This window comes from Grammomys surdaster, unplaced genomic scaffold (assembly GCF_004785775.1).
Source record: "Grammomys surdaster isolate TR1022 unplaced genomic scaffold, NIH_TR_1.0 146, whole genome shotgun sequence".
In the NCBI taxonomy this organism is placed as follows: domain Eukaryota; kingdom Metazoa; phylum Chordata; class Mammalia; order Rodentia; family Muridae; genus Grammomys; species Grammomys surdaster.
In genome coordinates, this window is record NW_021604604.1 from 11,550,880 (window position 1) to 11,564,958 (window position 14,079).

The 14,079-nt window shown below is 45.1% G+C and overlaps 1 protein-coding gene across 4 annotated transcripts; it reads left to right on the forward strand.

Annotated features, from left to right (window-relative positions):
* Positions 1-229: 229 nt before the first annotated feature.
* Ucma (upper zone of growth plate and cartilage matrix associated) lies at positions 230-8,222 on the forward strand. Of its 4 annotated transcripts, XM_028764961.1 has the most exons (5): positions 230-287; positions 626-691; positions 781-876; positions 4,136-4,234; positions 8,125-8,222. In XM_028764961.1, exons 1-5 carry the CDS (start codon positions 230-232, stop codon positions 8,220-8,222), a joined length of 417 nt encoding a protein of 138 aa, XP_028620794.1. The 4 variants fall into 4 exon arrangements, with proteins under 4 accessions (XP_028620794.1, XP_028620796.1, XP_028620795.1 ...); XM_028764963.1 differs by lacking the exon at positions 4,136-4,234; XM_028764962.1 differs by lacking the exon at positions 626-691.
* The last annotated feature ends 5,857 nt before the right edge of the window (positions 8,223-14,079 follow it).

The window sequence follows — 14,079 nt, forward strand, 5'->3', positions numbered from 1 at the left end:
AAAACATCTCCAGTGCTCTGGCCTGGAGCAGCCAATGGAAACCACAGCCAGGACCCCTCCCATTCTCCCTCAGTGACATCCCAGCTTCCTGCCTCCTGTTTCTCTCTCTTGCCTGTCTGCCTGACTCAGAAGTGAGGACTTACTGGGCAGCAGCTTCAGCAGGACTGGGGGCTTCCAAGATACCTCACCTTATTATCTGCCCTGTGGTTTCTGGGGGTGCACTGTAAAGATGTCTTGGAGACAGGTCATTCTCCTGTCATCTCTCTCGGCTCTGGTGCTCCTGTGTAGTGAGTATGGGAGGGTCAAAGGGTGGGCCTTTTAGCTACACAGTAAGACTATACATACTATGTATGAATAGGTAAATTTGTTCAAGTGGCATGGGTAGGAAGGGTGTGTTTAGTAAGGTAACTATTCTTGGTGTGTGTGCAAAAGATAATGTAACAAAGAGAAAAATGGCAAAGAAAAAAAAATAGGAAATAACCCAGCTCATATGGTGGGTTCCCATCAAGATGGCTATGTGGCTGGTATGCCAAGGGGCAGAGGCCCCAAGCCATTGCACCCAGAACTATTGAAGCCCCACAGGGGCCTCTGATGCTGTGGCCTTTCCTTGTACCCTACCCTACAGTGTTACAGGAGGGGACCAGTGCTTCTGTGGGCAACAGACAGGCAGCTGGAGAGGAAGTGCAAGAAGGTGAGTCTAGGGGCTGTCGCTACATGTGGGAGAGGTGGATCCTGCTCCCCACCCCATGCCGGATGTGAAGAGCTCTCCTCTGGTTTCAGGCATGAAACAGAAGATTTTCATGCAAGAATCTGATGCCTCAAATTTCCTCAAGAGGCGTGGCAAGCGGTCTCCTAAGTCCCGAGATGAAGCCAATGGTAAGGATGCTGGATGGTCTCCCTCCCGCAGTGGAAGACCAAGCCCTGGGATATTAGAGTTCTAAGAGCAATAGTACCACATCTGGGGCCAGTGAGATGGCTCAAAGGGTGAAGGTGAGTGGAATTCAATCCTTGGACCGCACATGGTAGAAGACAACTGGCCCCAACAAGTTGCTCTCTGACCTCCACGTGCACACAGTGGTTTGAATACGTCCCTAGCAAATGAAATAAATAAAAATATAGAAATGATACCATATTTCACTGGTTGCGGGCCACAGGTTGAACTGAATGTGGCATCAGAGTAAAGAACAATATAAAATAAGCCACATCAAGAGCACCAGGATGCACTCAGATTCAGAAAGTGAAAAAAAACTTAGAACGTCTACGAGGTGTGAAAGGAATGGGATACTTCAGTGTGAATTAAAGGGTAGTGGCCTGATGCACCCAGAGCAACAATGTGTCACTCAAGGGACAAGCACAAGGGACCCAAGTGCTGAGAAGAGGAGGTTTCATGACAGTTCCACTGCTGAGTGGCCTTGGCCTTTGATTCCAATTTCCTTATGTGTAAACCTGGGGGGAAAGCTGGTGACAATGTGTCAAGGAAGGGAGTTGGTATCTGCATGTGTTTTGTTTGTTTTGTTTTTCTTCAGTTTATTTTCTGTGAATTTCGGGCTCTCCAATACTCTGAATACCCCGGTTGCTGACCCCTGAAATTGATTCCCCCCAAGCCTCTGCGCTCAGGCCATCCTGGCTGAGTGTGTGGTTTGATTCTTTCCTTGTGCGTGTGCATGAATGAACTCTTTGTATCCCTTACCACACTCAGCAAGGTGACTTGTTGCTGAGTAAAAACAGCCGGATTATTTTCAAATGATGAAAAAGAACAGATGGAAATGCATGAAACGTGGAAACGTCTAACCCACCATAGTAGGAAAATTGCCAGACTGCACACAGGTTGAAATTTGAAGTGGGCTAATGTTAAGCAACGCTGAAAGTCTGGTGTGTCCTTGACTGCAATCGGAGAAGCAACTTCTGGCAGACTCCAGGGGAGGCAATTATCTTCTGTCCTGTAAAACTGACTCAGAATAATGAGATACGTGATTAAATCTGAGGTCTTTTACCTTAGATAGAAGCTCAGCAGGTAGTAGAGAAGGCCCAGAGTATCCAAGTGAATAACCAGGACTTCACATATGTACATCAGCAGTCACTAGGCCATGTTCTGTGGCCAGGTAGGGAAGCATGACCTTGGAATTAAATTGAACTTAGAACTGCTTTAAGAGTAAGAATTGGTTGGGTGTATATTTGTGTGGTGTATATGTGCGCGCACACACACATGTGTGCATGTGAGTGTGCATGCGTGTGTATGCGCATGCCCGTGTGTGTGTGTTCATGCGCGCGCGCGTTTGTGTGTGTGTGTGTGTGTGTGTGTAGAGAAAATTTGTAGAAGCTGATTCTCTCCTCCCTCTTGTGGATTCTGGGGTTCAGTGCAGATTGGCTTGGTGACAATACCTTATTGCTGAGCCATCTTCTAGACCTCCCCCTTGTTTCTCCTTTCTCGCTCCCCATTTCCCCCAGTGCTAGGTTTGGATTTCAAGGCCTTGTGCATGCTAGGCAAGCCCAACACTGTACTGTGGCTTACCTTAGCTTTTCTGGGTCCCATTCTCCTTTGCGTACCAGTATTGTAGGGCAACAGGCACTCTAGTGTAGTGATGTAGGGAGGGATCCTTGCCTTGACAACGTGAGGCGATCTGAAGGACCCACTCTGTGACCCACAGGCCTTCACTGTGTTTTCTAGTTGAAGGACACATGTCCTAAGAACCTTCAAGGAGTTTCAAATGTCATCTTCCAGAACACCATGGCTCTCCATCATGGAAGTAAAAACTTATTTGACTATCATTGCTATTTTACAGTGTTGGAAATTGAACCTAAGGTCTTGCACATTCTAGGCAGTGCTCTACCATAGAGTCACAGCCCTGAGCCTGCTGACACTTGATTTCACACCCTTCTTAACGGCAAGACAGGGTTGTCTCCCCTCTTAAGAAGTCAATGCGATTTTCATCTGCCTTTAATTTTTTTTACAATAGTAATACATCTATTTTGTATGTGTCCATGGATGTTGTATGCAGCAGGTGATGACATTCATGCATCTATTTTGTATGTGTCCATGGATGTTGTATGCAGCAGGTGATGACATTCATGCATCTATTTTGTATGTGTCCATGGATGTTGTATGCAGCAGGTGATGACATTCATGCATCTATTTTGTATATGTCCATGGATGTTGTATGCAGCAGGTGATGACATTCATGCATCTATTTTGTATATGTCCATGGATGTTGTATGCAGCAGGTGATGACATTCATGCATCTATTTTGTATATGTCCATGGATCTTGTATGCAGCAGGTGATGACATTCATGCATCTATTTTGTATGTGTGCATGCATTGTGTATGTAGCAGGTGCATGCCTGCTATAGTGTACAAGATGTCAGAGAACAGCTTGTGGGAATTGGTTCTCTTCTACCACATAGGTCCTAGGGACTGAATCACATCATCAGGCTTGGTGACATGTACTTTCACCTACTGAGGCATCGTGCCAGCCCCTCTTTACTCTTTTAATTTCGGTGCTAATCTCCCATCCTGTCCACGACAGGTGCTCAGAATGGACTCGAAGGTATTTATCCATGGGGGATTCACTTTTTACAAACTCTATTCTTACTTTATGTGCATGAGTATTTTGCCTGCGTGCATGTCTGTGTAGGACATGCATGCCTGATGTCCATGGAGGCTAGAAGAGGGCACTGGATTCCCTGAAACTGGAGTTACTAATGATCATGAGCTGCAGTGTGGGTGCTGGGACTCAAACATAGGTCCCCTGGAAGAGCAGCCAGTGCTCTTAACTGCAGAGCCATCTCTCTAGCTCCAAGGTTCACTTTTAAGACATTTAATCTTAACAGTTCATTTCCCATCATGCAAGTTCAAGTTTCTAAGTAGTCTGGTACTTGGATCATCTCAGTAACTTTGTGACCAGAGCCAAAGCACTTACTCCCTTTGGGCCTCCATCTTCTCATCTGCAAAATGGGGTCACTGGATAGAATGGTCTCCCAGGCCCTTCATGTTTTAAAGTCCAGGCAAGGCACAAACCGTTTCAGCAAAACCCTTGACCATCCCTCTTCACCAGAACCAGTTTCTCAGGTATAGCGTGGTATCCCTCACACATGAGCCCTCCTTCCTCCTTCTCAAAAGCAACTCTGTCTTCACAGCGGAAAACAGACAGAAGCTGCGGGATGATGAGCTGCGGAGAGAATATTATGAGGAACAAAGGAATGAGTTTGAGAACTTCGTGGAGGAACAACGAGATGGTAAGCACTCCCAGCAGCATCCTTGGGGGAGGAGAGTGGAATGAGGGAATCCCAGGCTTGTCTCCCCGATGCTGACTGGAGGAAGGAGGTGTGGATGGGGGAATCCATTTTCAACTCCTATTGATGGTAGGTGTGAAGAGAACAAGCCACAGAAAAGGCTATGCAGACTTCAGAAGTTGTGGAAGAGGGTAAAGGACATAGGGACTGGGGACACACTGGCCTCGGGGGACAGAAGAGATGAGGGAGTTATTGGCTGGTTATTTGGGAGTATAACTCCCCCATCTCTGTTTTGGAGTCACTGTGGATCTAAGTATTCCAAAGGTGACTTGCTGCCACAGAGCTTTCAGGTGAATGTCAAAGTCACGATCATGAGTTCCTTAGACATTAATGTACCAATTCCAGGTGCTGCTTAATCTGGGAAAATGAGGACCACTTACCTATTCATTACAACCCGTGTTCTCTTCCTTTGTGCATTTTCATGTGTGTTCCCAAGTACACACATGAAAGATCTGTGGTCAGGGTCAGGAATCCTCAATCACTCTTCCATCTTTCTTTCTTAAGGATTTATTTATTTTATGTATGTGAATACATTATAGCTGTCTTCAGACACACCAGAAGAGGGCATCAGATTCCATTAAGGATGGTTGTGAGCTACGGTGTGGGTGCTGGGAATCGAACTCAGGAACTCTGGAAGAGCAGTCAGTGCTCTTAATCACTGAGCCATCTCTCCAGCCCTCACCCTTCTATTCTATTCACAGAGGCAAGGCTTCTCAATCAAATCTAGAGCTGGCCACTATGGCTAGTCTCACTAACCAGCTTGCTTTGGCAATCCTGTCTCCACCTCCTGAGGCTGAGAGCACCATGCCCACCCAGGATTTTATATGGATTTTGGAGCTCACACTTGTGTTTGGCAAGCTCATTATCTGCTGTGCCATCTTGCTGTTCCCATAACAACACTTTGATCGAGAGAGCTGATATTGCAAAAGCACTCGTTCCTTTCACCTGCCTTTTACCTGACTTCTAATATCTCAGTTCCACTGTGGCCTCTCAATCACCCAATAGCAATGTGGAGTTTTTCTACATGGTTTTCTGTGTCTCTTCTCATCTGTTGGAGGTGCCCATTTAAACTAATGCCTCTGTTCTGTCAATAGAGTAGAAAAGTTACAGACAGCTTAGAGTCTCTGATGAGGCAAGAGGCGTATTTCATTCCTCCTAGCTGCCCTCGGGACACGAGCCAGGCCTCAGTAGAGGTGTGGGTGGAGACAGTTCAGGGAAGTTCTGTCTGAACCAAGACTGGCGAGAGGTCTCAAGTGTCACCCACAACAAACAGCCATAGGGATGCTTGATGGAAAGAGAGAGAGAAAAAGGGAGGAGCCGTGGAAGAAAGGGTTGATGGGGAGAATGAGGGTATGAACATTTCTCTTTTGGTCCTTTCCACTTTCAAACCTGACATTTTCTTACACAGTCTTTTGGAAGCTCCTGGTGCATGGCTTGGATACAACACTTTCATGCAAGTTCTGATACAGGAACCGGTTCTTAGTTCTGACTCATGGGCAATGATGGGTATGGAGGTTGTTCATCTAAGGGCATAGTGCAAAGGCTACTGCTCTGGGGACTGAGGACTGAAGGCTGTGTCCATTGCCCGGCAGGGGTCACCTAGCTAAATGATGCAAGCAGATGTTGGGCTCCCATCCTGGGGAAGTCAGAAGTCAGACTTTCTTGAGAACATAGTGTAAAGAGCTCAGACTGTCACCTCAGGAGCAAGTGCTTCTGTTGTCAGAGATCTGTTGACCTTGGCCGGCAGCTGAGGGGAGCAGCTGAGAGCAGTCTTGTTTTTTAAAACCTGAGGATTTGGAATCCAAATTTCCTTCGGTGTGATTTTTACTCACACTGTTCCTAATAACACTGGACTTGGTGCCATCTCAAACGTTTCAGGCCTTTGCCAGGCCTAGTGGTGCTGGCTCATAATCCCAGCACTTACTTGGTGCACTGAAGCAGGGAGAATCTCAGGTTTGAAGCCAGCCTGGGTCACATAGTGAAACTGAGTAAAAAACAAAAACAAAAACAAACAAACAAAAAAAATCACCAAACAACCCAAATAACAAGCAAAATGTATCATTTTCAAATTTGTAGCATATGGGTGGAAAAAACGGTTTTCTCTTTCACGATGAGTTGGGATGTGGGGTTACCACCCAAAGGATACCAAGACCATGGTCCTTGAGCTCCACCCATACAGAGAAGCACATCAGGGCAGAAGTTGTTGGGGCCTGTCATTATAACAGCTGTTGGCCCTGAGCATTTGTACAGAAACTGTCTAATTCTTGCCACATTCCTCTGAAGACAGGCCTTCAGATCATTCCCACTTTACAGACTAAAAGAATGAGGCTTAAAAAGGAAACACAATCCATACATTGATGTGCTAGAGGAGATGGCCTAGGATGGGTGCTCAGTGTTTGCCAGCAAGGCTGCTGCTCACCTCCATCACAGACGACCACATTGATGGAGGCCTTCAGGGATCTTCCCACTGGTCCACAAGGATGATGGAATGAGCAGGGTGAAAGAGAGTAAGCCTAGCTCACCACAGAATTAATTTTTGAAAAAAGTTGAACCCTTTACCCCAACCTCCTGCCTCTCTGCCCTAGAATGACTGTCACAGGGGTCCAGCTGCCTGGACTGTTACCTCGAACACACATGCAACTTTTGCTGACCCCCCCCCCCACACACACACCTGCCAGTCTGCCTCCAGTTAGCCGTTTTATGTTAAGCCACTGAAAGTTCCAGCTCTCCCAGGGAGCTGCTGCATAAAAGGGATGCCTAATCTGCTCCTAGGTCAAAGTCAGACCCAGAAGAGGAAGGAGTTGCTTCACTGAACTTGAGAAGTGTCTGAAAGGCTAAGACCCCCACCAGGGCTGGGCTCTGTGTGTATGTGGTTGTTTCTGGTACAAAACACAGAAGGGTATTTTCAGCACTGGGGGAGCATCTACTGTACGCTCACACAGAAACCAAACATCTTCAGTAGCCATGGTGTCTGACTCCACCATGGTGTCTGACTGGCTTCATCTGTCCCTTTTCCAGCTAGTTTTGACAACACAGATCTGTGCTTGAAACTTAGAAAATATAGACCATGGCAGGAACATTGGGACACATCTGTAATGCCAGCATTCAGGAAGTTGAGGCATGGGGGTCAGGAGTTCGAGGTCAGCCTGAGCTGCGTAATAAGACTTTATCTCAACAAAGCAAAACAAGAAGATAACTTATCGAGAGAAAGTACCCATGATACACCGCTCCATGCTGACAATAACCTCCATGCTTTGCTTTACATTATTTTATATTACTTATTTGTGTGTGTGTGTGTGTGCGAGCTCACGCAGTGCACACACACATGCATGTAGAGAGAACACTTTGTAGGAGTTGGTTCTCTTCTTTTGTGTGGGTTTTAGGGACTCAGACTGCTAGGTTTACTATCAAGTACTACTCCCAGATGAACTATCTCACTGGCCCATGAATAGTTCAAGGTGTGGCTTGTATTTCCATGTGACCCTCTTACTGTTCCTTGTTACTTTGCTGTCTAGTCATTTGCTTAAGCCAGATGACAGCTTAAGACTCTTTCTCTCATTGCTGGAAAGGAGGCAGGCAGCTCAGGTGCCAGGTGTTGGCTTTAGTTTCAATTCTGCTTGGAACCACCCATGACCTACTCTGGTCTGCTCCACAACAGAAACCTTTGTACAAATGCTCATCGGGCCCTCCCAGCTCCAACCTTGGGAAGTCTCGGGGGAGCACAGGCACACTTAGCTCAGTGCCCCTTCAGCAGGTGCTGGGGGCTGATTAACAACTCCTGTTGGGTTGGGTGTCTTCTGGGTGTACAGTGGTCTTTTATCTTCCCCTCTCAGAGCAGGAAGAGAGGACCAGGGAGGCAGTGGAGCAGTGGCGTCAGTGGCATTATGATGGTCTGTATCCTTCCTACCTCTACAACCGCCAAAACATCTGACCTCATCCGGAAGCCACTGGGGAAGAGAAGCATGAGACACGTCTCCCACCGCTCCACAGACGGACCCACCTCGCAGCCCTGGCCGACAGCTCCAGGAAACACACCCTTTGTTCTGATGCATTACAAATGCCTGGCTTTTGCTTCTTTATGGATGTTTGTTTTGTTTTTGAATGAGCAACCGCCTGTGGTTCTTCCCAGCATCAAATCTACACCCTGACTCCTTGCTTAGCTACCAGAAACAGAATTAGAATGCCTGTCTGATAGGACACTTTAAGGATCGAAGCGTAAAGATTTTAAGCTTGCTTATGGCCTATTAATAAAAGTGCTGAATCAACCTTGTGTATCATTGCCACAAAACTCCAAGGGAGCTGCTGTGCGCCCAAGTGTCATGCTAAGCACATGCTCTACCACTGAGCTACACCCCAGCCCTAACTTTAAATATGGAAACACTGTGGACAGGCAGACTGGAGAGACCACCCCCTCAAGCGCCTGGTGCTCTGTCTTTAAAACAGAGCTTTTTGTTTTGGGAGAAGCAACCTTGGAACACAAATGCCATCACAACAAAAGCCAAACCCATCTCCAGGTCCCATAGCTACTTTTGTAGCTCCATGGGTACATAGTCTTCTCTTCTCCCATTTCTCCTTTCCTGTGGGCCTCTTTACTGGAAGCTTCTTTACAAAGGACATGGTGAAGGTTGGTCCAATTTCTGCAACAGGTATTTAGAGAATTTTCTGTGCTTTCGAGTTTTTCTTCCTTAACTGTTTTATATTGAAACCACTAGTGCTTTTTGGGGTGATTTGGGGTGTGCTACCCTCACATGCCATGGAATAATCTAGTGTCACTGTTCCCATTCCTTCTTCAGTGAGGTGGTGACGTGTGTGCCCTAACTTCTACACTTTCAACCCGGAGACATCAGTGATTTGAAAACATTTACAGGGCAAGTCTCAAGGAAAGATGGCCTTGAGATATACACTATTACTGATGTTACCTCACTGTCACCCAGACCTCACCAGGTCGGTAACCAGTGCACCCCGGCCTGTACAACTTGCATATTCCTACTCCATTGCTTCTGGGTGAGGCCCAACAGAAAAGCTGTTTGGGAGCCCATCTGTCATAAAGTGAATCTGGTCTATCAGCCCGAGCCCACTGGCATTCGATTTTGATTTTGTGCTACTGGAAGGTGGGCCTGGAAGGAGGTGCTCTGGGACAAACGCCTCAAGGGGGCTGTGTACCTTACCGTCTTTCCTCTCTCTCTTGTTGATGACCATGAAACGAGTGTCATACATTCCTGTCACAATGATAGGCCTCATGCAAAGCCCCCTTCCCTTGTGTGGTCCAGTTCATCTCTAGATTATGTAAATGTAATATAACATATGTGGTATATATTACTCTCAAATGACTGAGAACAATTACAAAAATGTCTGTAGTCAGTGCAAATGTGATCTGTCTGAAATGTTTTTAATCTGTGGTTGTTGAGCTGGTGAATGCAAAACCCACACATACCTGAACTACACGCCCAGCTGGGCAACAGAAGAAAGACGAGAAACATGGCTCTCTCTACTTTCTGGGGAGGTAAGGGTCCTAATCTGGGTGATCCTGTCCATGTGGCCCACTTTCATTCACACCTGCTGGTTGGCATCTCCTCCCACAGGCTAGTACACGGGTAGATGGTCATGGCTGGTTGCATTCTGAGCCACATCCCACACATCCCCTGCCTGTATGTGTCTGAGGGAAGGAATGCTCACACCAAGCAGATGGCCAAAGGCAAGGGAGGTTTGGGAGAACAGCCAGTTTAAAAATGAAGGAAACAAACCCTGAACAGACTGCCCTTGCCTCTTCAACAGCTGCACTTGGCATTCTGGCTCTAGATAAAGAGTTCTGGCCTCGAGGGGCTGGGTAGGAATCCTTTCACCTCATTCACCCCTGTCCTTAACAAGGGGCCCATTATACTTAGCTTTTTCAAGTTCAGCCTAGGATTCCTTTACTAAAAGCCAAGCACTGTCATTCTTAGTGAGAACGACGCCAAAGGTAACAAAACCAGGAATCTCAGTGACCAAATTTCATAGGGGAGCAGCAATAGATCAATCTGTACTTGAGGCTGGCCTTGTCAAGTGCGGCTTCAAGGGTTGCTTTGACTCTTCTGTTCTTTTGTCACTATGCCCTCATTCTGAAGAGGTTGAGAACAAATGTGTCAAAAATTCCTTAGTAATTTCTATTCCTTAGTCTCACATGTTTTATTTGCAAATACAGGGAGGTGGGGTTCAACTGGGAGGTAGACTGGTAAAGCACTTGCTTACCAAGTTCAAGGTCCTGGGCTCAATTCCCAGCACCACCCAACTAAGGCAGTGACTAAGGAAGCTGTGTGCTCCCAGGGCAATTTTATTTACTCTGACTTTCTGAGAAGACGCTGGTGATTTTCCTAAGCCCCACAATGAGTCGTCTTGTGTTTTCTGTACACTTCTCCTGTGCTTCCCTGTCTGGTTGGGTCATTTAATTTCTAGTTCATTTTCTTTCTTTTTTTTTTTTTTTTCTAGTTCATTTTCAAACAGTAGTGTTCTAATACTTTGGTAAGATCATCATAATTTGGGTTGGTGAGATGGTCAAAGAGTAAAATTGCCTGGTGCCAAGCCTGATATGTAGGGGAGTTTGATCCCCAAGATGCACATGGTAGAAGCAGAGAACCAACTACTTCCAAGTTGTCCTCTGACCTCAGGGGCACATTAGCTATATCTATTTATTCTGTAACTGTTAAAAAAAATGTTTTGTGTTTACATCATATATATATATATATATATATATATATATATATATATATATATATATCATTCAAAATAAAATATATGGCTAGTGCAGACTGTCTTTAGACCAGCGGTTCTCAACCTCTGGGTTGTGACTCCATTGGGGACAAAGATACTCTGCCTATCAGTATTTACATTACGATCCATAACAGTGGCAGAATTACAATTATAAAATAGCAGCGAAAACAAATTTATGGCTGGGAGGAAGGGTCACCCAACGTGAGAATATGAGTTCCAGCATTAGGGAAGCTGAGAACCACTGCTGTGGACTACACACAGCAATCTTCTGAGCCCTTCAGGGTTAAAGCAAGCATTTGTATTCAGAATACAGAAAGGTTTTTCGTAACTCATCCTAATGGTACAAACATTTGGCTGGTCAACAGTACGACCACAGTGAGATGTCGCTATACACTGATCTGAATAGCTGAGCTTAGAAAGGACTGACAAGGGGCTGGGGAGATCCCCAACAGTTAAGATGCTTGATGCTCTTCTGTGTGAGCGAGGTTCCCAGTACCCACATAGGGCAGCTCATCACAGCCTGGTGAGTAACTCCAGCTCCTGGGGACCCAATGCCCTCTTCTGGCCTCTGTGGCTACTTGATGTCTCTGTCTGTCTCTCTCTCTTACACACACACACACACACACACACACACACACACACACACACACAGATTAAAAAAGACTGACAATATCAGGTGTTGGTGAAGCCTTGGAGCAAATGATAGAATTCTCATACATTTACTAGATGGTGTGTAAGAGGGCACAACCACTTTAGAATAAAGCTGGCAACTTCTTATAAAGCTAACACACATCTAATTTATGATACAACCTAGATATTCCATTTCTAGATACTTTTTTAACTTAAAAGACCCAAAGATATACGTATAGAAATACTTGTAAATGGATATTCATGGCAGCTTTAGTCGAAGCCCCAAAGCTGAAAAGATCCAACCAGAATGTCCATTAATGGGTGATTCAATAAACCCATTAAATGACAAGCACACCCATTCAATAGCATACTTAGTAATATTATGGGCACATGTCCATGGATGAATCTCACAATACCATGCAGGTGAAAGATGCCGGACATCGACGTGTGTTCTGTGTGATGCCATTGACAAGTACAAAGTGATAGGAAATGGATTATTTTTACTTTTGTCCTAATAGGGGCAGGGTCAAGGTTGGGCTTTTACTGGAAACTGGCTTTAGGCTAATGTCATAGTGATTACAATTTTAAATTTTTAAATTGGTTTTCCTACAAATTGCTTCTAACTTTAGCCAACTGACCTTTCAGTCCTTTTTCAAATATTAGCAAATGTAGAATACTGAATGCTCAAATCTTTGAACTCTCCACATTTCTGGTGTATCCAAGCCCTGCCACAGGGGAGTAACGCTGACTTTCATGGCAGAGTATACATTTTGATGGCCATTAGTACACACTAAAGCAAATGGATTTGTGCTCCTGGTTTTTAAAAAGATTTTACTTATTTTATGTGCAGGAGTGTTTTGCCTGCATGTAAGTGCATTATATAGGCCAGAAAGTGTGTGTGTGTGTGTGTGTGTGAGAGAGAGAGAGAGAGAGAGAGAGAGAGAGAGAGAGAGAGACACTCCTTGGAACTGGAGTTACAGCCGCTTGCTAGTTACCATGTAGATGCTGGGAAGAGCATGGACTGTTCTGAACTGCTGAGCCATTGCCCTGGCTCTTTTGTGCCCATTCTAATAAATAAATGCCTTTGGACATTATTTAACCAGCCCTCCTTTACTTTGCTAAATCCCAGCCACTCTGAGGCTTCTAGTGTTTTAGCTTCTGTTGGGGACAATTTACCAGACATTCAGAAGTTCCCTATTTTCTATTCTGAAAGATTGTTATCTAAGACGGGCGGTGGTGGCGGCGCACGCCTTTAATCCCAGCACTTGGGAGGCAGAGGCAGGCGGATTTCTGAGTTCGAGGCCAGCCTGGTCTATAGAGTGAGTTCCAGGACAGCCAGGGCTACACAGAGAAACCCTGTCTCGAAAAAACCAAAAAAAAAAAAAGAAAAAAAAAAAGAAAAAAGACTGTTATCCTTTTTCTTGCTTGGAAATAGGATTTTGTTTTTTTTTGTTATTTTTTTCTAAATAGGGGAAAAAAAAACTCACATGAAAAAACCTAAAACAAGCAAAATATCCTGAAGACAGATTCAGATCAGCCAGTTTCTCCGAATTGCTGAGTGCTTACCCAGTTCTAAGTGCCTGATGATGAGATATGGCTCTGATGTTAAGTCAAGAAGAGATAAAACATATAGTGGATTTGTATGAAACTATTTAATAGTTGGTAAAAGCACTAAAAGGCAGGATTAAAAGATTAATTCCATTAATGAATATTTTCAAGGCTCATGGGGAGTTCTCCACCCCCTCCTCACCCCTGAATATTCTGGGAAACCACACACACAATGTGCACAAATCCAACCTTCCAATATCTCCAAGAGTGGGAAGGGGTTCCACTGTGTTTCTAATTACTTAGGAATTAAAATTAAAAAACATAAAGGCATCCACATTCAGGTCCCCAGAGCTTTGAAATCAAAGCCAAAACCCCGTTGTAAGCACAAATACCCCTAAAAAAAATGGTGGTCAGACCTTAAGGGAAACAGGGACTGCAGTGGTTAGCACCTTCAGAGCAGAAACAAAGCTGGATGCCATCTGGGGCATGTGACTGCATCTTTGGCTCTGGAAAGCCTCAACCATCTATCTCTCATAACTACTCACAGGATCACCCTCTTGACATGTTGTCTCGGACAAAGCCCAAACATGTCTGGCTAGGGTTCAGATGCCAGGGTAACGATCATGCTGACTATTGTTATGGTACTTAGACAGTACCAGCACTCTCATGGGTCAAATACTGTTTGAAAAGTAGTCTGTCCAGCTAGCCTAATCTTGAGAACTAAATGTTTACTGGGATTAACTATGTATGTTTTGACTTTTAAGATTCTTGACACACATAATAATAAGTATACCTGTAACCCTACCCAAAGTCCTTGGGATTTTGTCTGTACATTTGGTTTCTGAGTCACGTTTTACAGCTTC

Excerpts from the sequence above, each read along its gene's own strand:
- Ucma (XM_028764961.1), top strand. The coding sequence starts at position 230 with ATGTCTTGGAGACAGGTCATTCTCCTGTCATCTCTCTCGGCTCTGGTG. Across the intron at positions 288-625 it reads GGCTCTGGTGCTCCTGTGTA|TGTTACAGGAGGGGACCAGT; the intron begins GTGAGTATGGGA and ends CCTACCCTACAG. Across the intron at positions 4,235-8,124 it reads CGTGGAGGAACAACGAGATG|AGCAGGAAGAGAGGACCAGG; the intron begins GTAAGCACTCCC and ends TTCCCCTCTCAG.